General features: G+C 46.4%; 1 protein-coding gene across 3 annotated transcripts; it reads left to right on the top strand.

The window, feature by feature from the left end:
• Positions 1 to 419: 419 nt before the first annotated feature.
• kifc3 (kinesin family member C3) lies at positions 420 to 23,955 on the top strand (the record flags this gene model as incomplete). 3 transcript variants are annotated; one of them, XM_079998226.1, is made up of 21 exons in its annotated part: positions 420 to 536; positions 2,056 to 2,198; positions 3,475 to 3,631; positions 3,993 to 4,108; positions 6,288 to 6,353; positions 6,920 to 7,060; positions 7,552 to 7,833; positions 8,050 to 8,211; positions 9,637 to 9,784; positions 9,875 to 10,005; positions 10,140 to 10,251; positions 11,947 to 12,128; positions 12,227 to 12,331; positions 14,112 to 14,242; positions 15,906 to 16,029; positions 16,697 to 16,826; positions 20,479 to 20,708; positions 20,795 to 20,944; positions 21,047 to 21,185; positions 22,128 to 22,174; positions 22,662 to 23,955. In XM_079998226.1, the coding sequence occupies exons 1-21, from the start codon at positions 455 to 457 to the stop codon at positions 22,668 to 22,670; spliced, it is 2,787 nt and encodes a 928-aa protein (XP_079854352.1). In that variant the 5' UTR covers positions 420 to 454. The 3 variants fall into 3 exon arrangements, with proteins under 3 accessions (XP_079854352.1, XP_079854351.1, XP_079854353.1); XM_079998225.1 differs by having other exon boundaries at positions 20,795 to 21,185; XM_079998227.1 differs by lacking the exon at positions 22,128 to 22,174 and having other exon boundaries at positions 22,662 to 22,684.
• Positions 23,956 to 24,121: the final 166 nt, after the last annotated feature.

A 24,121-nucleotide genomic window follows, 5' to 3' on the forward strand; every position in this document is an offset into this window, starting at 1 on the left:
TGATGTGAACCAAGCTGACTTAGCTTAGCAGCCGCGCGGTTAAGGTCTTGGTGTTTCTGTTCTCAAAGTTTGTGAATGCCAACATGGAGATGCTTTCCCATAATGGATCTTTCATCACATCCCTCGAAACTTCTCTTTTAGACTACAAGGCCCCCAACAGCTTTGCACCACCATGTGTGGCTTTGCTAAATCACAAAGAACGGCTAAGAACAATGGCTGCTCCATCAAAGGTCTTGGAACGTCTTGGAACCCTTGGGGGGGGGGGGGGGGGAGTGTGATTATTTTCTGTTCTATCGTGATAAAGACTGCATTTCTATTCTCTTCCCCCTCTGCCAACCCTATTGTTGGTTTCCCCCCCTTAAGGTTAACAATGTCCTCTCTTTCTGTCTCTATTTATGTTGTTGTCCACGTGCAGCGGGTCCAGCAGTCCAGCACTCTGCTCAGCCCTGCGGTCATGTTTGGAACACGGAAGACCTGGGACCTCAGCAACGCCCCCTGTCTGCAGGAGCTCTGGAAGAAAGACATTTCATTGGACGGTGAGTCGACTGCTCGGCAAGGAGGCAGAGCCAAACCGGTGTATCTGCATTTTTGGAATGACATAGTGAGAGTGGAGGAGGAGGAGCGGTGGGGGGGTGAGAACGAGCTAGTCAGAGATGAATGGGACGCTGAGCTGACGGAGGCTGTGGCAGGAGCCGAGGGAAGAGGCACAGTGAGAGTCCTGGTGGGAGACCAGACTGGGAAGACTGAATGAAGAGGGGCTTGAATGTTTCAGATGGAAGGAAATATGGCTTGACAGGTATCGGTCTCGCTGTCAAGAGGTGAAAAGGTAAGGGCAGTTTGTATGAGGTGTTGCTTCTTTTTCTTTCCGTATCTCCCTCTCTCGTGCTTAGGGTTAGCGTTCTCTCTCTTTCACCCCATTGTTGGATAGGTATAAAACTATGAAGCTGATCCCCTGTACAGGCTACAGTCCAGGGTACTGGCTTCCAAACACTGGAGCTATTGTGTGTGTGTGTGTGTGTGTGTGTGTGTGTGTGTGTGTGTGTGTGTGTGTGTGTGTGTGTGTGTGTGTGTGTGTGTGTGTGTGTGTGTGTGTGTGTGTGTGTGTGTGTGTGTGTGTGTGTGTGTGTGTGTGCGCGCTCCCTGCAGTAAGGCACTTGCAGCCAAGGTGACAACCGGACTACAGCAGAGACTCCGACAGTTTTCTCACAGAAAGAGAAAATTAATTTTGTTGGATGTAACTGTGAGCAATACCCGCTAAACGGCAACAGGTTTCCAGGAAGCTCGCGTTTCCAGTCCGACCGCGCTGGAGCTCTGAATTAACAAACTCTTTACCGTCGACAGGTGAGCGCTCCCAGTGAAGTGTTTGGCTGTGTTTGCGCTTAGCGTGTCATTGTGCAAGTCTGCATGTTTGCTACTGTCAACAGCGTGAGATAATTGACTGTGTCATCGAAAAAAGAAGTGAATGCGCAGCATTTCCCAGTGCACATGTCAACCAAGCTGCACTCTGACAGATCGCACAGCCTTCAAAACATACGCACTGTGTTTCAGATTGGTGAATGTCAGAGGCTGGGGTACTGGGTTCATTGACAATGTAATTCCCAGACTACCATTGTTTGTTTTATCATGTTTTTCTTGCGTTCAGAAGACTGGATTTCAGCTAAGGACTTGAAGGATGTGTGCACATTTGTTTCGTTAATTCTTTCTAACACTCTGGGATTCTCTTTCTAGAGGCTCTAGCCATGAAACAGTGTTCTGATTGTTCACCGGTTGATAAGAACCTGCCCCCCAAAGACTTGCTAACTAGGTGATTTTTATCTGTGTGTGTTTTCACACACGGAGGTACTCACTCATACGCCTTCTAGGCAGGTTAATGAATGACAGGTTCACCCAGTGTCTGCCTCTACTGGTTTCCATGGTTCTTACTGAGAGGGGAAGGGATGGTGGCTGTGTTATCAAGCAGGGTCACAGCAGCTCAAAGTGTGTGTGTGTGTGTGTGTGTGTGTGTGTGTGTGTGTGTGTGTGTGTGTGTGTGCGTGTGCGTGCGTGCGCCTGCAGCGAGCTCAGTGGACTTCCTGATGAGTGATGGTGAGGAGGACGGCTCCTTCTTGTCTCTTCCTGCAGCTGCCTTCTCTCAGCGTCCTTCTCTGACCTCTAACCTCTCAGAATCCAACCCGACCAGCCAACAGATTCTCATACAGGTGAGCTGCCGTCCATGTGGAGTTCTGAGCCAAATCAGACGAGCACCTCAGTGCTAGAATGTCTTGTGTCTTTATCTTTGGATGCATCCAGCTTTATTAAACACGGGGGGCGCCGTCATTCAGCACACTAAAATATGGCAATTGTTGACAGTTGCCATTTGTTTGCCAATAATATGTCCATATCCAAATATTTGAGGACAAATACTGACAGGTGAATCCTTAAGGCATAGATAGAATGTAAATATAACATAACATATCTCCATTAGGGCTTGACAAAATCAATACTCAATCAATACTTTGAAGTTGATTATTTGACAGTTTTTTGGGGATGACTATTTGGGCTTTCATAAGATATAAGATATTTCATAAGAAATATCTGAGAAACAATCAGTAGTCATGTAGATAACCAAGCAGATCGAGGCATTGATTAAAACCGCTGGAACAGTCTATGCCGTTCAGAAAGTTGCATTACTTAACTGTATTGCAGCCTGAAAGACTATTGTACTCACAGTATTGCGATAACAAAAATCCCAGATGGTGTCTAGTCTTGTCATGATATCGATATTGTAACAATAACATCCGACCCTGAACCCTGTAGCGTTAAACAGAAGTCCTTGTGTATCTCCGTCCTGCCAGTGTTTGGGTAACAGCTGAATCATGCGATTCGTTCACTGACACTGCTGCTGCTCCATATTTCATTTGACTGAAGCCCCCTTTAGCACCTTGCGTCCCCTTTTCCCCAGTCGCACGCATCAGGGTGACGGGTGTCGCTCTGATGGGATTTACACAGACAAGCATTATGCACATGCACGCACGCACGCACGCGCGCACGCACGCGTTAAATTGTCGGCTCTTTAGTGGATTTGGTGTATGAAGACGAGATAACACTTTATTAATCCCTGGGGGGAAATTCAGGAATTGCTCTATGCAGACCGTTAATGGGTTCTGTGACTTCCTCAATCATCTCATCTCCTTTATCGTTCCTCTCCTCTTGGGCATTCTGTGTCTGTCTATTCTGATGTCTTCTGTCCTCTCTTCTCTGCTCTGTTTTTTCTTTCCTCTTCACGCATCTGCAGAAGGTCACCTGGTCCTGCTGCTGGACATCTGCCCATGTAACACTCATCTTGCTCCTTTGTCATTATAGTCTTGTCGTCAGCTCTGTGTGATTTTGTAGATCTGAATAACTCTCGAGCGTGACATGAAGGACCTCAATTAATGGGGTGTGTGTGTGTGTGTGTGTGTGTGTGTGTGTGTGTGTGTGTGTGCGTGTGCGCAGACTTTGCAGGAAAAGGTGTGTGAGATCCAGGCTCATCTGCGTAGCGAGGAGCTCGCTCGTCATCTGGAGAGACTGCAGCAGCAGAGTCAGGAGCAGATCGGGCAGACCGGCGTCATCCAGAATTTACAGCAAGGGCTGCTCTCACCGCAGTCCAACGGTGAGAGGAGGACAGAAAGGAAGGAAAGACAAGGAGATGAGAGGAGGGGAGAAAAGGATGGAGAAGAGAGGAGAAAGTGGTAATATGACAGGCAGGAGAATATATCAAATTCAAGACATGGAGATAAGCAAGAAAATAAGTCAATTGATATGATTCTTAGCTGTGTTTTATTTTGAAGACATTTTTGAATTCATCATGGATGGACTGAGATGCCAGGCCTTGGATTGACTAGAGAAGTGAAACTCGATTTGAAACTCATCATCAAGCTCATAGAGAGGACAGGCAGTTGCAGACCATGTTCAGTGTGTCACACATAAACTTTGTGTGTGTGTGTGTGTGTGTGTGTGTGTGTGTGTTCCAGGTGTGAGGGCGGTGCAGAGGCTGACTGATCCGCCGGGACAGACGCAGAGTGACAAAACCACAGAGCATCCCGTCCATCCAGAGGGAGAGCAGCTCGTCGCTCAGCTGCGCACACAGGTACCATGAACAACACACACTCAGCAACACACCCAGCCGCTTTTATACCAAGTGACTTGCGCAAATTAAAAATGTCTGTAGTAGTTTAGCTCATCATCAGCAACGTCTTCAATATCAATCAGCAGACGTGAAAAGGGAAATTTTAATCCCACTCACATTAGCTTAGAACACATACACTCGCACACCAATCCTACTCCGAACAACACTCCATCGGACCAGGGTCTGCGGGGCAGGAGGGGTGCGAGCGATTCGGGTTCGACTTGCCTGAAGGACTCGCACCCCTAACCCCGCAATTTTAACTGCAATTTCCAACAACACACATTGAGCACTGGGGTTTTCTGGGCTGGCCGGTCGCTGGTGGGTCGGTGTGGGGGCGTGGTTGGTCGGGGGCGGTTGGGTGGGCCCCCCCTCCCGGCTGGAGTTCTGACGGCTTGCGCCTGGTAGCTTGGGATGTGCTGCGACCTGGCGGGGATGCGGAGAGCGCCGCTGGGTGTCTTCCGGGGCCCCTGGGGAGACTCCTTGCCTCTGTGGGTGTGGGTTGGGGTGTGGGGGTCGGCTGTTGGCCTTTTGCTTCTGCGGCGCAGCTTCTCTGCTACGGGCGCCCCGGGTGCTGGGGGTGGGTGGGCACACGCTGCTACATGTATGGGCACTTGGCACTCATGCCGGGTGGGGTGTCTGATTGGCTGCGGTAGGGCGGGTCTCCCCCTTGTGTGGGGCGTGGGTGGGCGGGCATGGGGGTCCTGCTGGCTCGCCCGTGGGGCGGGCGGCTCAGGCGGGGTGTCGGTCTGTCGCCGTTGGGCTGAGATCCGGGCCTGCGCTCCATGCTGTGCGCCCGTGGCCTGGGTTCTGTGCCGTTGGCTGCGTCTTGTGCCTGCACCTGGGGGTTGGTTGTATGTGTGCGCCCGTGGGGTGCGGGGTCTCCTCGTGCTCCCTGGGACTGGATCATGCTCCCCGGGGATGGGCGTGGGGGTTGAACCACGGCCCTCTGGGTGCTCGGGGGGCTTCTGTGGCCGCAGGGCAGGGTACTCGGGGCTTTCCTGCAGCCGTAGGGTGTCTACAGGGCTGCGGAGTTCTGGGGGGCTTCGGGGCTCCTTCCGCTGCTTGGAGGTGCCGCAACATAATACCGACCTTCTACACCAGTACCAATGGAGATCAGTCATGTACACTCGCCGGTGGACATCTTACACAAACACACACACACACACATACAGGCGGTCCCATCACACACCACAACACCTGCTTTGAGTGCACCCCAGCACCCTCCTGGTTGCATTCCTCTCCTTTCCTCCCTCATTTGCTGCCATAACTATGACAGGAAGAGGCCACGTGACCAGTTGTAGTTCCAGTTTTCCTGGACCTAATTCACTGTTTTTCAATACATGTTGTCATCCATTGTTCATGTTTTTGTGTAAATGTTGTTTGTTTTTATATTTATTTGTCTCACCGTGGTGATTCTCCCCCTCCTGGAGTAGTGATCAGTTGTTTATAGACCCAAGCATGATAAATAGTTCTCCAAAGAGCGGGGGTTGGTGGTGGTTCTCCATAACCAAAAGTGTGTGCTCTTGTCATTCTACAGGTCGTCCACAGGACAGAGTTATTGCAGCAGTTCTTGATGATTTAAGAATTAATAAAGAGTTGCATTGCAGGTTGAGAACTTGAACTCCACTTGCAGACTAACTCTGTCCTGGATGCAATGGCATACGAATACTCTGTGTTGTATGCCCAGCATGCTGACAGCACAGGTTTAAAAAAAAAAAAAAAAAAAAAGGGGGGGGGGGGTGTTGTCACAGAGGAAACCAGCTCATGATGTGGAGGAGATGGAGGAAGAGTTTCAAGAATCTTCACTCTCCTGTGAAAGACCCCTGATCCCTATGTTGGTCTCTATGGTTTTGCCAGTAAATATCTTGGTATGGTATTCATATTATATCATAGTCTCCCCCCACAGTGATCAACATCACCTAAGCTGCTGCTTGGCTTAACACCATGTATTCTTGGTATGTGTGAAACATGCCTCATTGGAATTATATAGGTGTGAAGGTTTGCTCATTGGCCCGTCACTGTGTACAAATGCTGTCCGTCCTGTGCCTTTACTCGATAGGCCCCCATCATTTTTAGGTGAAAGGAATGTGCCGTATCATGTATACCTTCCCTGAAACTGTTTTAATTGTGTTGCTGACAGGTGGAGGCGCTGGAGGAGCAGCTGTTGGATCAGAGCCAGGAGGTGGACAGACTGCGCTCTGAGCTGGTGAGGACGAAGTGAGGCACAGGGGGAAGGAGAAAGAGAGAGAATTAATAAATAAAAGTGTGAGGGCAGAAATAGAAGGCGGGGGCCAGCCAGCTAGCCCACATTCCAGCTCCAGACTCCCTGAAGTTAACGGGCACACCCCTCAGGTGTAAGAAAGTTGCTCCTTGACACGCTTCCTTGGGCTGTGCATTCACAGGGCAGTGCATGTCGGACCAATGCAGCCTTTTCACTACAGATTCTGAATTCCAATATTTAATAATCATCTGAAATTCCAATAACTGTTCGTTTAGGGTCAGTTGAACATTATGTTTGATACAGAATCCATTTTCCTCTACTCGAGAATTCTAGTGTTCTTGTATGTGTAAAAAACTCACTTTAATTTTGTTTTACATGTATTGATATTGCTCTTGGTAGCAAATTTTTTATAGTATATATTCTCAGATACAGATTTGTTATTGTGGCCTGGTAACAGTATTGGAATAGGAGCAGCCTACAGGTTTCTCGTCATTTGTTTTTAGCTTTGTTACAACCTATATGACCGTAGTGTTTTTCCTCCGGACCTGCAGGGGGCGACAGATCTGGAGAAGCACCTGGAGCTCCTGGTGGTTGAGAATGAGCGGCTGAAGAAGGAGCTGACGTCCTGCAAGGCATCGTTGCTTCGCACCCAGGACGATGTAGCCTCCTGCACCAACTGCCCCCACAGCCAGGTGTGTGTGTGTACCTGCCAATCATGCACATGAGAGTGTAGAAACAATGTTTTGTTTTTTTTCTTTTATTTCCATTTTCAGACAATAACAATTCAACTATATATATATATATATATATATATATATATATATATATATATATATATATATATATATATATATATATATATATATATATATATACACACACGAGTTTCAGTCATTTTGAAATAAATGAATGAATTAATGAATTCAATAAAATGAAAAAATAAATAACAAATATTAGAAAACAATATTATACACAATTAAATACAAAGTTAAATAGATGTGACACATTATTTTCCAATGGTAGTCTACATGTTACACTAAGTTATGGACAGGACATTACCATTCCTTGTATCAATCCCACTTCCGAGAGCTTTTCTAAGCATTTCTAAGGCACGGTTGTTGTTTTTACCTTGCTTGTATGTTAAGTACGTGTCAAAGATTGAAGAGCAAAGTGTCCTGTACAGGATGCCGAGGCTCTGCGGGGCGAGGTGTCTCGCTGGGAGATTCAGGCCCGGCAGAGGGAGCGGCGGCTGGCTGAGATGGAGCGAGAGCTCCTGGAGAAGGCGTCCAGGATGGAGGAACTCCAGAGGCAGCTGGAGGAATCTGCACGGCTACTCACTGCGAGCCAGCAGCAGCTGGACGATTCCAGGCGGCAGCAAGGCGAGGCTGAGCAGCGGCTTGGACTGAGGCTGAGGGAGTGCGAAGAGGAGCTCGCCAGGCGGGACACAGAGACGGCGGCGGGCGAGGTGAGGGGGGCAGCAAGCATCTACTACAAATCAAATAGGGCATAACAAACTAGGGAATGCACGACGACTGAGTTTTGCTCACCTCTGTGTATAGTAGGTCTTTCAAAGGAATCTCAATCACCAAATAGCCTGAAATTAGAAACAAGAGTAAAGTTGGACCAAAATGAAAGACTTTAATGTACTTTTTTTCCACACATCCTTCGGTATGTGACTCAGGTGTTGGATTCAGGCGCTTCTGAGACCCGGAAGTCGCTGTCTGAGGCCCAAGCCAAGAGCGCTGCCCTGCAGGAGCAGCTGGCCGTGCAGCGGCAGCTGCTTAGGGAGCTGGAGACGCAGCTGCATGAATCTCAGAGGACCTGCACGCAGCTACGAACACAGGTAATCACAAACCGGGTGGATGTTATCTGTACATAACACACCCTGGAATCTCTTATTCTCTTCTCCCCACTCAGTCACTGTTGGTCTGTCTGGACAACCAGATTTGGCAGAATTGGACAGCGGTTGAGACAGACCTGAAGTTTGACGTGAGATCTGCAAAGATCAGTCCCGTCCATCGAGGTCCCTGCGGCTCTGTAGTTAACTCCTATTTTCTCTGCATGCGTTTGGTTGCAGCTGCTTTCGGACAGAAGCCGTCTCTGCGGCCTGCTCTCCAGAGCTGTGGGCAGGGCTGACTGCGAGGTCATTCACAGGTTGTCCAAGGTTGGCCGCCCCCACCCCCACCCCCCCCCATTCCCCTTCCTGAGACTTCCCTGGGATTCAAAGACTAAACGTAGTAACGACGGCAGTATGCACTCTCAGGTTCCAAAGTTTCAAATACGTAGTATTTAATACAGGACTTTATTTTTCCGATTCTGCCATAACGAAACTCTGTGATGGTTTGGTTTTGAAATAGGACCGACACCATAGAAAACCTTTGGAACCTGTAGGAATTTAGACGTCTCCCAGTCTGTGACATAAACAGTCCCTGTAACACTCCCAGTGCTCGTTCCTCACTTCCTGTTTCCCCGTTTTGTACCTGCGTCGCCTACCTGTGTAGCACCAAGTGTCCTAACCCTTAAGTGGTCTGGTTCATCCCTCTAGATGCTGCCTGAGGATTAGGTGTGTGTGTGTGTGTGTGTGTGTGTGTGTGTGTGTGTGTGTGTGTGTGTGTGTGTGTGTGTGTGTGTGTGTGTGTGTGTGTGTGTGTGTGTGTGTGTGTGTGTGTGTGTGTGTGTGTGTGTGTGTTGTCAAAAGTGGTGTGTAACTGGGATTTTATGGATTATGATGCTTTTTCTGATTTCTTTTATCGATTCCTACAAGAGTATTAATATCATTGATGTGTATTACAACCAATTGAAGCCTGAGAAGACTTTATTTACTCATGAAAAATACTGCAGTGTGGTTACATCTTCTGTCTAATCACTGATCACTTTATTTATTTATTTATGTATTTATTTTGCCCGTTATGAGGGCTTCTGATAGCGTGGACTCACACTTTTGAAGGCTTTTGTCTTTTAGCCATTTTTACAATAAATGATGTCTTGAGTTGTAACCGACAAATCATTGAAGGCATCAAAACAGAAAATTGTTTGTGCGCTGGCTGATTGATATTCAGAACCCAGCCCAAGTGGCTTTGGACTTATCGATATATGGAATTCTTAATAGCCCTTTGTTTACCATTTAATTGACGGTGTCGTTTAAAACTGGCCTTAATGGACGAAATATTTTGCTGGGAGTCGCCGCCCTGTTCTTGCCAGGATATCTCCCAGGTTTTCCCTCCTGTGATTCTGCTGCCCGTCTTAAGTTCTACTTCTTGCCATGCAGATCCTGGTGTACGAGGGGGAGATGGAGCGGGCGCAGGGCCAGCTGGAGGCTGAGATGCAGAACCTGGAGGAGGAGAAGAACCGCGTGATCGAGGAGGCCTTCATCCGAGCCGAGAGCGAGATGAAGGCGGTGCACGAGAACCTGGCCGGTCAGAGCGTGTTGGAAAGGCCTTTGCTCCTCTGTTGTGTTTTAAATATAAATACATTTATATTATAACCATTGTTTTGCTCCTGTGCAGGAGTTCGTATGAACCTGCTGACGCTGCAGCCTGCCCTGCGCACCCTGACCTGCGACTACAACTGTCTGAAGAGGCAAGTGCAGGACTTCCCTTACATGCTGGACAAGGCCATCGCAGAGGCTAAACAAGAGGTGAGTGGCCGTGTGTGTGTGTGTGTGTGTGTGTGTGTGTGTGTGTGTGTGTGTGTGTGTGTGTGTGTGTGTGTGTGTGTGTGTGTGTGTGTGTGTGTGTGTGTGTGTGTGTAAAACCCTGTCCATGCTGGTAGATCTGTCAGGTGATCAGCGAGGTGAGCAGCACCAACCAGGAGCTGCTGCGGAAATACAAGCGGGAGATGAACCTGAGGAAGAAATGTCACAATGAACTGGTGCGGCTCAAAGGTAAATGCAGACAAAAGTGCATAAATATTTCTTGTGCACAATGTGTTTTGACAGTTTTACTTTATATACAAAAATATTATACAATATATATTATTAATATATAGGTAATTTAATTGTCACATGTAGTCAAGGTGCAATGAAATGATGAAAGAGCTCCAACTCCAAATGAATTAGCATAATAATAATAATTAATATACTGTAGCTGCAGGCAGCAATATACAGGATCCAGTTTAGTCATGTTAGATACGTATTACAGGTTTTCGAGGTTCCAAGGTTTACCGAATCTGCACTCTGTTATTATATGCAGGGATGTTTGGAGCGGATCGAGGGACTCTCTCCTACCGCAGATTCTTTCTTTAATCGCTCTCCTTTTGTCAGGATGGGGGCTGCGCCGGGGTTGGGTGGAGTGCGAGTTCCAGTTGAAATTCAAAAATTTCCCCAACAAAATAACATTTTCAAAAATTAGCAGGTCAGCTCCTGGAGGCCTCATCCCTGCCGTGTGCGTTTGTGTCACATGGTTGTTTCTCTGCTCTGTACGATTGGCTGTTCATGTCACATGTTTGAAGTGAGGTATTGACGGAGATTTATGATAGCAGTCGAATTGGCGTAATTTTAATGGTGACTTTTTTCCTTGGATTACATTTTCAATAAGTTATGTTCCACGAAAACGTTCTATTTCTGTGAGTAATTACCATTGCGCGTCTTCTATTTTTCTGACGCCTCGCTGGATCTTGAACGCATCACTCAGTTGTACATTTCAGTGGTTTCGACTGGAGGCGCTGACAAGTTTTTGTGAATTAATTTTAACTTATTCATTAATCCGGCAAAGTAATGGGGACCATAGATTTATAGAACTCATCAAACAGATCAACTGACATTTACCAGGTAAGAAGCTATACTGTATAAATATACTTAAATTGATATTTGGTAACAAGTACAGAGTGACCGTCTACACCGCACACTGAACACGGTCCAAATGGACTTTCTCAATTGGAATCTGTACATTATTAGTAAAGGGTATGATGACGTCATAAAGCGTCTTACTGTGAATATCATCTCATTCATTTAGTTTACAAATTGTGTTGTGTCAGTTAAGCAAGACAGCTGAATATTTCAGGTTTTTCACGAATATCTGCTCCGTATTTGGATTGATTTGGATGAAATTTAAACCACGAGATCCTTGTGACATACTGGTTTAAACGACACCTCAACCGTGTTTGTAGGTTCTGTGTTCCAGATCGTTTTATCTGTGTTGGACAGATGTTTGTGACAAAGGGGTTCAAACAAGACGTAAACCCTGTTTGTGTGTTATGCCCAAGTTTGTGTTCCAGATAGTTTTAGATTTTAAAAAATTTGGAGAATTTTTTTCCGCGAACAATAACAATAGTTATTATAATTAGGGGTCCAGCAACTACTGGCTGGACCCCTAATCATGAGGAGATGATGATGATGATGATGATGATGATGATAAATTAATAAACAGAAAAAATATACAACAATGCAAAATATATATAAGAAAAAAAACATAAAGCGAAAATATAAAATGATAAGTATGTATGATCCAATGAGGAATAGAATGTATTGTGTGCAATGGGGAAATAATTACTTAGTACAGGTTTGAAAAAGAAAGAAAGAATGCTGGTTGAATTTGTTGAATCACAACAATCAAGACGCCGCCGAATCCTTCTCTTCCAGGAAACATCCGGGTCTTCTGCCGGGTTCGTCCTGTGAGTCAGGAGGAGCAGGACTCTGCCGAGGCCAAGAACATGGTGAGCTTTGACTCGGAGGACGACGCTGTCCTTTACCTCTCCAACAAGGGCAAAACGATGACCTTCGAACTGGACAAAGTGTTTCCCCCGCGGGCCACGCAGGAAGAGGTCGGTCCCCCTCAGCACGTCAACAGATTCCTTTTATAGCTCCTGTTGGGTAGAAACAGACGTGTCAACGTTTTCTGTGTCTCCGATTGGACAAACAGGTTTTCCAGGAAGTCCAGTCCTTGGTCACTTCCTGTATCGATGGCTTCAACGTGTGCATCTTCGCCTACGGTCAGACGGGCTCGGGGAAGACGTACACCATGGAGGTGGGTTAAATGAAACTGATATTGATTCTTGAAATGCCACTTCCAGCCAAGTTCTGGTTCAGCGCTTCCACTTGGGAAACATGGAGCAGATTCTCACCAACAGTGAGATGAGTTGGTGCCTTTGATGAAGAAATAAAAATGAATAAAGGGAAGTTTTGAGGGATTTTTGAGTGATCAATATGGGTTTTCAATTGCCAGTATTTAGAGAGCGGGATGTTTTTCATTTGCCTCTGATAAAATACAAAAAATGTATAATAATAACAAATGAGACAAAATTCCTGAACTTACATTAACATTTATTTAACACAACTGTTGTTGTCTGCATTGTCTCTGTAGTGCGCTTATTTTAAATACAAACAATCACTTAATAATCATCTAAATAAATATCCACAGGTATTCAAAAAACAAAAATTTGTGGAAAATAAAAAATAAAATGTATGAATGAAAAGTAAATAATTATAAATGATAAAAAGATAATAATAAACTGCGTCATATTAAAATCTGGTCGGGAAATAGTCTCCCCGTTACAGAAGTGCAGGATTTATTATTAACAAGTAGAGTATTTAAGTCCCATAGCAACGGGGAGACGGTGTGACGCGGCACGGGACAGACAGGGTTTTTGTTTGTAAAGGGACGGAACAGGACCGTCCCTTAACTCAGTCGTATTTAACAAAATTTGTTTCATACAAGTAGGAAACGCACAAAAGCAAATAGATCTAAAATAAAAACACAGGAAACCCGCCACGGGAGCGCATGCGGGGCGCTGTCTGGAGGAGTGAAATAAACTCCCTCCAATTCTCTGAGTTAGGTTTACATTTTGCCTCAGATGCAAAGTATTTTCAAACAGCACTGCTGCTGTTTTCTTTAACAACCAAGACCGGTCACGGTCCGCACTTTACACACTCCACACCTTTTTTAAAGAGCGGACACCATGACAAACCAGAGCGAATGAGACAAGTGAAGACAGTGAGTGAGAGGAGGCGGGGCTATGTGGGCGCTGCAGACTGCTGCAGTGCAGTCTCACTGTCGGAGAGAAGAGAGAGCGAGGAAGCTCTGCTGCTACCGCTATATCCATAGTGCAGAAAATTCGTTTGGTACAGTTTTAAATATTCCATATGTATAGAAACATTTATATTTTTGACAACACTTGTCTGCAGACATTTTTTGTTTATCGGCCTTGTGAGCGCAGGCATCGGCCAATGCCGATTATCTCAAGTTCAAGTTCAAGAGATTATTTGTCACATACATATACTCAAAATGCACAATTATCGCCCTGATTAATCGGCTGACTGATTAATCAGTCGACCACTGATGGATAGCTGACTTGCACAGTAGACTTTGTCATCAAGAGGCTGTTGTTGCTCCGTGTGAATAAATAAATGTTTTTCACACTAAGTGGGCGTTCCAGCTTGGACAATCGTAGATCACTCCTCTGCCAAGCCCCGCTTTAACAAGAGCTTGAAATGATGAACTTTAGGTGATAAACTCCGTTACTTGTCAAAGAATGTGTGGCGATGACTCTGGAAGAATTGATGTACTGCGTCAGCGAGCACCACAGAAAGTAATTCTAATAGCTAAGAAATAAAGCTAAGGTTGCTTTGCCAGTGACCTTTAAATGGACTGGCATTGCTGGTAGAGATACTTAGGTGATCCCCGGAGAAAAATGACGGTGTTATAGCAGATGGTAACAAATAGGTATAATTAATAAATAATTGCGTTAGCTAACATGTGTTTATGTGTATTATTTTGGTCTGTTTTCTGTGCTCCATTGCTGCTGCAGGGTGTGGCCAAGGACCCCGGCATCAACCAGAGAGCCCTCCGGCTGCTCTTCTCTGAGGTGACCGAGAAGGTGCCCGACTGGGACTACAAGATCACCGTGAGCATGGTGGAGATCTACAACGAAACCCTGAGGTCAGGAAAGTAACAGGGTACTTTTACTTATATTCTTAACAGAACAAGTACAGGATTTTTTTATTTTTTTTATTTTATTTATTTTTTAACCAAAGGGTTTATCCAAAAAGAAAGGAATCCAGTTGGTTAAAATGCTTCTAAATTGGAACCGAACCATCAGCACGTTGAGCTTCACCAACAGAGTTTAAAGCATTAAGGATAGAATGTGTCCTCACACCACCGCTAGGTCATGACTTTTGTTGCTTAAACACTTTTAATATAAATAGTTTTCGTTATTTTACTTTAGTATAATGAGACCGTGATGACTGTCACATGTACCAGAATACTGTTGTTGTGGGGTATTTATACTCCTCCTAAATGCATACATGTGTGTTCCAAGTTCCAACCTGGATAAAATCAGTGTTATGAAGTGCATCGTGATAAAGGTCATGCCTCATACCGGTCGATATCTAAATATACTTCAGTCGCTGTCAGACACAAAGGCCGTAATGGCTTTTAGGTGTGTGTGTGTGTGTGTGTGTGTGTGTGTGTGTGTGTGTGTGTGTGTGTGTGTGTGTGTGTGTGTGTGTGTGTGTGTGTGTGTGTGTGTGTGTGTGTGTGTGTGCGCGCGCAAAAGGCCTTTTAAGGACACCGACACTTAATATTGGGTAGCAGCATTGAGGTTGTGAAATTGGATTACATTAAATGTTCGGGGTCATCTGATAAGTGCAACATGTATTTTCCTTTCCTCCCTCTGTTGCATCACATCTGAGCGACTTAGTCTCCGACCTCGTTTTGCGGTGGACATGTTTTTATTTTTTCCTTCAGACTTGGATTACAACCCCCAACTTTCCATTACAAAGCCCTTTAACTGCACCACACCTCCCAGAAGAACTACCGACGAAGGCTGTTTAGCCAAAACACCCACTGGCATGCTACCAGTACAGCTATTAAATATTTAAATACATATACAATGAAAGACTTGTAAGTATGTTTAAGTCTTGACTTTTCAGCACTAAATGAACAATTTGACTGTATTGAAATTTTATACCATGGTTTATTTAAAGTATTTAGAATGAGAAGCCATATGTGGTGTGGGGATGGTGTGGTTTGGGCAGACACGCCTGTCCTGGGTCTAGGTAATTGGAGCCCAGGATCAGTGTGGCTGCATACCTGTTGCTCATCGGTTGGTCTAAGGAGCAACAGGTAAAACCCCCATCCCCACACACACTGAAGATAGGAGCCCTTGTCATGACACGTGTCCATCTGCTCCTGGCTTGTTCCTTCTTGCCCACTCAATACAATAAACTTGTGTGTCTGCAACCCCATCATCTGTCTCTTTGCCGGAGGTCCCTGAAAACGCCACTCGAGTGGCATGTGGCAGGCGGAACTGCCACACCATACAATCAATTTCACATGATGAACAGGAAGCTATGGTAGTTATTGTGTGAAAATTGTTTTATTTGTATCCATCGTATTTATTTATTTATTTATTTATTTTTGGGGGGGATGCATTTGAACACGACTGCTCCAGTGGGAACACCAATCCTCCAGTAGAATAGAATAAAAAAAAACAACTCTACATTCTGTGTATTTCGGAGCTGAACGTGCCGCAGTCTAACTCCCTAACGTCTTCAGGGTTGGATCCATGTGTGTTGACCCTGGATCTTTGTTTGCGTCCCAGGAACCTTCTGGGCGAGAACCCCAACGAGAAGCTGGAGATCAAGATGAACCCGGACGGCAGCGGGCAGCTCTACGTGAAGGGACTCAGCGAGTTCCCCGTGCAGAGCCCTGAGGACATCAACAGGGTGCGTGGACCATAATGTCACACTCCTGCACACCCCTGTGGGTGTGGCTGTGTGGTGTTCCCGCTGGAGCAGTAGTACTGTAAAAAATGAGTTCTATCTCTTCATCAGTTCTTTCTGTTCATCATGTGAAATTGATGACATGGCTTATGATTCAAAATACTTTAAATAAACCATGGCATTACATTTTATTACACTCACATTGTTTTACATGCTAAATTAGTGCTGAAAAGTCAAGACTATACTTCAAAATGTAAATGCATATATTCAAAGACTTGAGATCTGCCGGCCATTTTCTAGTCTTCTCGTAAATCCTTAAAAATTGCGTATTATAGTCTAGTGCAGAATAAGAAGTGGAGCTGGAGGACTGTGCGTCCCTGAGGTGATGGAATGTGCCGGAGCAGGGATTTGTTTCTATCCCTCAGATTAAGCCTATGCATTTGCAACGACCTCCATTGTTCCCACTTTGTTTATGTGTTAGTATTTCTCTGTCCCTGTGTGTAATGATGGATTCAGCATTATATTCCACTATACTGACGACTACAAAGCCTGCCCTTTTGGACTCACCCGTGTGTGTGTGTGTGTGTGTGTGTGTGTGTGTGTGTGTGTGTGTGTGTGTGTGTGTGTGTGTGTGTGTGTGTGTGTGTGTGTGTGTGTGTGTGCGCTGCAGGTGTTTGACCTGGGTCACATGAACAGGGCGACGGCGTGCACGAACCTGAACGAGCACAGCTCGCGCTCCCACGCGCTGCTGATCATCACGGTGTCGGGCGTGAACTCCTCCACAGGACACTGCACACAAGGTACACGCAGCTGGATTGAGGCTCCTCAGGAGGGATGGGAGATAAAAAAAATAAAAATAAATTGGGGGGGGGGGGGGGGGTGTAGAAACATCTGGATTTTCTATTTTTCATTTGTTTATTCATTTAATGTTTTTGGTCAGTGACAACCTCTTCAGACGACGTGACATCTAAAGCTATCCAAACTGAAAACATTGCTGATTACTGCGTTCAGAGAACAGAATACAACGTCAGTACAGTGGTACCTGGACTTACGACTGCATCTACTTTACCACTGATTCAAGATTCAAGATTTTTATTTGTCACATGCATATACATACTTTCATACATATATGCAGTGAAATGTAATGCAACGCACCCGGTGATAGCACACAATATGTCCTAGGAAAAAATAAAAATAAAAAAATGTATTTCTAATAGACCGACTAACTGACTCCTAAAACGTAATACAGTAAGTTGAATACTTATAGAATAAAATAAAAATATATAGAATAAAATACAATAAAAATAAAATGAAATAAAATGGAATAGATAGAGGGAATATGCCTATGTACAGTGGGGCATAAAAGTATTTAGTCAGCCACCAATTGTGCAAGTTCTCCCACTTAAAAAGATGAGAGAGGCCTGTTATTTTCATCATAGGTTCACTTCGACTATGAGAGACAGAATGGGGGAAAAGAATCCAGGAAATCACATTGTAGGATTTTTAATGAATTAATTGGTAAATTCCTCGGTAAAATAAGTATTTGGTCACCGACAAACAAGCAAGATTTCTGGCTTTCACAGACCTGTAACTTTTTCTTTAAGAGGCTTCTCTGTCCTCCACTCGTTACCTGTATTAATGCACCTGTTTGAACTCCTTATCAGTATAAAAGACACCTGTCCACAACCTCAAACAGTCACACTCCACACTCCAAACTCCACTATGGCCAAGACCAAAGAGCTGTCAAAGGACACCAGAAACAAAATTGTAGACCTGCACCAGGCTGGGAAGACTGAATCTGCAATAGGTAAGCAGCTTGTTGTGAAGAAATCAACGGTGGGAGCAATTATTAGAAAATGGAAGACATACAAGACCACTGATAATCTCCCTCGATCTGGGGCTCCACGTAAGATCTCACCCCGTGGGGTCAAAATGATCACAAGAACGGTGAGCAAACATCCCAGAACCACACGGGGGGACCTAGTGAATGAGCTGCAGAGAGCTGGGACCAAAGTAACAAAGGCTACCATCAGTAACACACTACGCCGCCAGGGACTCAAATCCTGCAGTGCCAGACGTGTCCCCCTGCTTAAGCCAGTACATGTCCAGGCCCGTCTGAAGTTTGCTAGAGAGCATTTGGATGATCCAGAAGAGGATTGGGAGAATGTCATATGGTGTTTGGAGGAGAAAGAAAGCTGAGTTGCATCCAAAGAACACCATACCTACTGTGAAGCATGGGGGTGGAAACATCATGCTTTGGGGCTGTTTTTCTGCAAAGGGACCAGGACGACTGATCCGTGTAAAGGAAAGAATGAATGGGGCCATGTATCGTGAGATTTTGAGTGAAAACCTCCTTCCATTAGCAAGGGCATTGAAGATGAAACGTGGCTGGGTCTTTCAGCATGACAATGATCCCAAACACACCGCCTGGGCAACGAAGGAGTGGCTTCGTAAGAAGCATTTCAAGGTCCTGGAGTGGCCTAGCCAGTCTCCAGATCTCAACCCCATTGAAAATATTTGGAGGGAGTTGAAAGTCCAGCAGTGATGCTTTGGGGCTGTCGCTGGGCAACCCCAGCGACAGCCCCAAAACATCACTGCTCTAGAGGAGATCTGCATGGAGGAATGGGCAAATATACCAGCAACAGTGTGTGAAAACCTTGTGAAGATTTACAGAAAACATTTGACTTCTGTCATTGCAAACAAACGGTATATAATCTAAGTATTGAGATTAACTTTTGTTATTGACCAAATACTTATTTTCCACCATAATTTGCAAATAAATTCTTTAAAAATCAGACAATGTGATTTTCTGGATTTTTTTTTTTTCTCATTTTGTCTCTCATAGTTGAGGTCTACCTATGAGGAAAATAACAGGCCTCTCTCATCTTTTTAAGTGGGAGAACTTGCACAATTGGTGGCTGACTAAATACTTTTTTGCCCCACTGTATATACAGATATGTGCATTAAAGTGGCATGTGAATTAAAGTGGCATGTGAATGTGAATAGAGGGAGTAGTGTTTGGGATAATACAGCACAGTATACAACAGTACGGCGCAGCAATACGGCATCACGAACAACCCTGAACAGTGATACAGTATGCGGTACAGTATGCTACATACAGTACAGTAGGTAGTGGAGCCTAGTGCATGGCTCAGTTAGGACCCCTGGTGAGGTCAGCGTTGACAGTTCTGATGGCTTGAGGGAAGAAACTCCGTCTCAGTCTCTCTGTTCTCGCTGCGTGACTGCGGAGGCGCTTGCCTGACCGCAGCAGCTGAAACAGTCCGTTGTTGGGGTGATGAGGATCCTTCATGATCCTACGGGCTCTGCTACTACACCTCCTGGTGTATAACTCCTGCAAGGGGGGGAGGGTAGTTCCAGTGGTACGTTCAGCTGAACGCACCACCCTCTGCAGGGCCCGCCTGTCCTGGGCAGTACAGTTCCCAAACCAGGCAGTGATGTTGCCTGTCAGGATGCTCTCCACTGCTCCAGAGAAGAAGGACTTGAGGATCCTCACCGAGACCCGGAATTTCCTCAGCTGCCTGAGGTGGTAGAGACGCTGCCTCGCCTTTCTCACCAGAGTGTCTGTGTGTAAAGTCCATGTTAAGTCCTCTGGGATGTGGACTCCCAGATATCTAGGCTGCTCACCCTGTCAACAGTAGTCCCATTAATCAACAAGGGCGCGTGCGTCCTCGATTGTAACCCTCTCCTAAAGTCCACAATCAGCTCCTTGGTTTTGCTGACGTTCAGGTGGAGGCTGTTGTCCTGGCACCAGAGTGACAGGTCAGCCACCTCCTCGCGGTAGGCCTTCTCATCGCAGTCGGTGATCAGGCCCACGACCACGGTGTCGTCAGCAAACTTGATGATGGTGTTGGAGCTGGACCTGGCCACACAGTCATGTGTGTACAGGGAGTACAGTAGGGGGCTGAGGACGCAGCCCTGGGGGGATCCTGATCCAAGACACCAGCAGTGATAGTCGTGAAAATTTGTATCGACTTGCGACCGACTGCTCCAAGATACCACCGTGGAAATTTGCAGTTGGCGCATCGGCCGGTCAGTCGTCGGTCAGTCGTCGGTCGGTCGGTCGGTCGGTCAGTCAGCAGGTGACCTACATGGTGTGTGTACGTAGTTTGTAGCTTATGGATATTTTCTTCATATTTACTGTGTTTGTTCTGCGGATTTTGTTTATTTTCAGCGTGCATGATGTCATCATTCATAGGGTAAAGATTGCTTGGAGATTCGACCGTTTTAACATACGACCGTTCTTATAGAACCAATTACAGTCGTAAGTCGAGGCACCACTCTATGAGTGGAATGCGGATTTTTAATCGTCGTGCACAATTAAATTCCAAGCTTTCATTTGAATACATTTTAAATAATCTCCAAATCCTGCCCATATCACCTCGCCAGATCTATTTCCTTGTGCTCAGACCTTCACCCATGTGCTCGTTGCAGGGAAGCTGAACCTGGTGGACCTGGCGGGCTCGGAGCGCATCGCCAAGTCGGGCGCAGAGGGAAGCCGCCTGCGGGAGGCGCAGTGCATCAACAAGTCGCTGTCGGCGCTCGGCGACGTCATCAACGCGCTGCGCAGCAAGCACGCCCACGTGCCGTTCAGGAACTCGCGCCTCACCTACCTGCTGCAGGACTCGCTGAGCGGGGACAGCAAGACGCTGATGATGGTGCAGGTGAGGGGGGGTGGAGGGGCGTGACACACCGCGGCATCCCGTCTCCACGGCGACGGGTGCGGCATCACCCTCTTGTCTCTGCGCAGGTGTCTCCTCTGGTCAGCAACATGAGCGAGTCGGTCTGCTCGCTAAAGTTCGCGCAGCGCGTTCGCACCATCGAGCTGGGACCCTCGTCCTCCTTCAGGAGGCACGAGAACTCCTCCACCTCCTCCTCCCCCACCCACGATAGCGTGGAGGTAAGACCTCAAAGCCTCTCCACCGGGAACCTGCTCTGCCAGCGCAGCGGGCAGGCGAGGCTGGCTAAACATTCTGAGGGATTTGACGCGTGGTCTTTGCAGCTGGACTCTCCTCCCGTGACCCCAGCGCCGCTCCCCATCTCCCGCGCCAGCAGCGCTGGCTCCACCCTCTCCTCCACGCTCTCCTCCACCTCCAGGACGCCCAGCACGCGGAGGAGGTCCCAGTCCCAGCTTTCAACAGGTGAACACACGCACATTGATCCACACGCTAAAGGGCCTAAAGCTTCTCCAGAAGCTGCAGTGATGCGATGCATCGTGGGACGTTCTGAAAGGCTTGAAGTAGCTTAACAAGGTGAAGACATTTTAGTGTTGATCAAAGTCTTTTAGCTGTTTCCCAGTTACACAGCACCATGGACGTACTACAACAAGTGAAAACTCTTAATTATTTTTTTAATTAATTCATTTGGTCTAAAATTACTGACAGAAATGGAGATTTTAATGTTTCTAGATTTCATTCCAAAATGATACCAGAAACTGGAGGTCATATAGTCAAGATTTTTATATTGATATATGAATTTAACTAGATTATGTGATTATTAAACTACATTTTTCCTATTGTGGCAATTGACTATTTTTGGACCGTCTTTTTGATTCAGTTTCAACGTGCATCAGAGTATAAACACATGCCCCCCCATGGGCTGAGTTAAAATGTATTTAATTTTTATTTTTATTTATTTTTTGATTTAGCCACATTAGGCTACATCTGGACTCATACCCCAAAATGTAAACCATAGTGAAGCAAATGTCTGGTTCCATTTCTAGATTTTTCTATGAAGTGTTTTAGGTCATTGAGCCTCACATTTCTGGCCCATTTTCCACTTTATTCATTCATAAAATGATCAACTTGATGCTACAAATATCAAATATTTCATATAAACATATTAGTTTTCTTCATATTTCCTCCACTGATGGTAGGTGCATGTACTATGTACTGCCCTTAAAACCTTTTTCAATAAAAGCTGCTTTTGCCTCATTAAGCCACTTCACATTTAAGCCTTTTAGTATTTGCCCATATCTCCTCTATCTGATGTCTATGGGTCGGACCGGCTCCGGCCGTGACCGCTCAGTCCTCCCGCTCCTCCTGCTGTGTCCTGATGCTGTGGTGTGATTGGTTGATTTCCAGACAGGCAGGTAGACAGAGGCAGTCCGCTGGTGGGGGACGGTGGGCAGGTAGGCGGGGTTCACGCCCATCGGTCGGTAGCTTGGCATGGAAGCGCTCCGCATGGCATGGCGCCCCAGTGCCCACACGTCACCCGGACACCCGCCCGTCTAATACCACCACCCGCCTCTAACCCACAAAAACCCACCAGCTTCTGTTTGCGCTGCAAAACCCCACAGAGCCATGTGCTGCAGTGGAGCCGCCACACGCCTGTGTCTGTTCAGCTGCCGTGACGTGTGCAAGCTCCGTGTTGTGTGGTGGAATGACTCTGGTTTTACTTCTAATTTCACTAAAGTGTGTGTGTGTGTGTGTGTGTGTGTGTGTGTTTTGTGATTCATCTTCACTGCTCTGTGGCTCAGGCTGGTGGTTGTGGTGACGAGTTGAAGCTTCTGAACTTCCTAACACATGGGAAGGGCGTGTGTGTGTGTGTGTGTGTGTGTGTGTCACCGTTTGGCTTTGCTGCAGGACTCTAAAACTCTGCCCCCTCCCCCTGTGTAGGACGACTGAAGCTGACTGCGTGAGACCCGGTGAAGCCACTGCTGTTTGGACCGTCTCACAGTAGGACGTCAACCAGACAAGCTTAAGACATTTCCCCCCCCCCCCCCCGGGACGAGGACTCTGCTGTCGTCTTGCTCCGTTTTGGGCAGAGTGTGAAGCACGACGACAAAATGGAGAACCCCCGGGAACTTCATTTCAACGGCGCCGTCGTCTCTCTCCCCTCCTCTTGCTAATATGGCCGTGATAATGGAGACTGGGTCGTCTGCGGCCAAACCGCCGTCTCTCCTCGTCCGTAGAGCCCCGAGCCGCCAATGTACAAGAAAGGGCGCGGCTCTGGAAAAAGGAGCGGGACGACTCCTCCACCCTCCGTGGACTATGAACCCTGACGTAGGTGGGATCAGCTCTCTCCTGCCCCCCAGTGGCAGAACCCCATTAGTACGACCAACTGATCTCTTCTCCGATGCCCTCGACACAGTATATACTTTGAATCACAGTATTTCTTGGTAAAGTTGCACTTTAAACTTTTAGTTGTTTATTTCTAACATACAACTCAAGTTGTTTGATTTAAAATATGCATAATACAGTATATATATATTTATGTGTTTGATTTGCTTTAATCTTTTTTTTATTTTCTCGTTTTGATTTTGCTGGGTTTTCTTCATGGAGGCTTTCTTTGTTGTTTTTCCTCCAGCCTTCCTTTATCCAATCAGGGTACTCCACTGACACCAAGCTGGGCATATTCTGTCCAATAGGACATGAGCAATACAGGAGTGCAGAAGAAAGTGATTCCTACGTAAAAGCTTTTTTTATTTTTTTAGATGTAGAATGTTTGAAAGGGCAGTACAGAATATCTGTCTTGACTCTGCACGGCAGCATTTACGTCCCTGTGTTTACTTATAAACTAAGAGCGAGTGAAGTGGGACACGTTTGGAAAACGCCTTTTCCTTCCAACGGGCGTCGGCTCGGCTTCGGAGTTCTCTTCCACGCACGGAACGATAATTCCTCTAACCCCGCCTTTCTCTTACATTTAACCTGATCTCTCCAGTGTTCTCAGCCCCGTGTCCAGGAGCATCTCCGTGACCTCTGACCTCACACAGTATGTAGCCCTTAAAGCTGGTGCTGAGCTGTAAATAGGAAGCGCTTCAACAACTCGACCGTGTCCCGGACGTCGCCGTTCGCTCCGTTTCGCCCTCGGGTCCGAGGGCGTGGACCCCCCCCCCCCCGTTCCTCTGCTTGCTTCGTTGTCGTCGTAGATTTGTAGCTGTGTTTTTGTAAACCCTTTTTAATAAACACTCAAAACCAAATTGACTCCACGTTGTCTGTGTACAACTTGGAAACTGTTTAAAGACTGAATGTGTCCTAAATCTGATGACCACAACCTGAGATGGATCCCAAATCCTGTTCATCATGGAGTCTACCAGCACCTGGGCCCGATACGAGCTTTTGTAAAGGACCAAACC

The sequence above is a fragment of the Zeus faber genome (assembly GCF_960531495.2).
Source record: "Zeus faber genome assembly, chromosome: 3".
NCBI classification, from domain to species: Eukaryota; Metazoa; Chordata; class Actinopteri; order Zeiformes; family Zeidae; genus Zeus; species Zeus faber.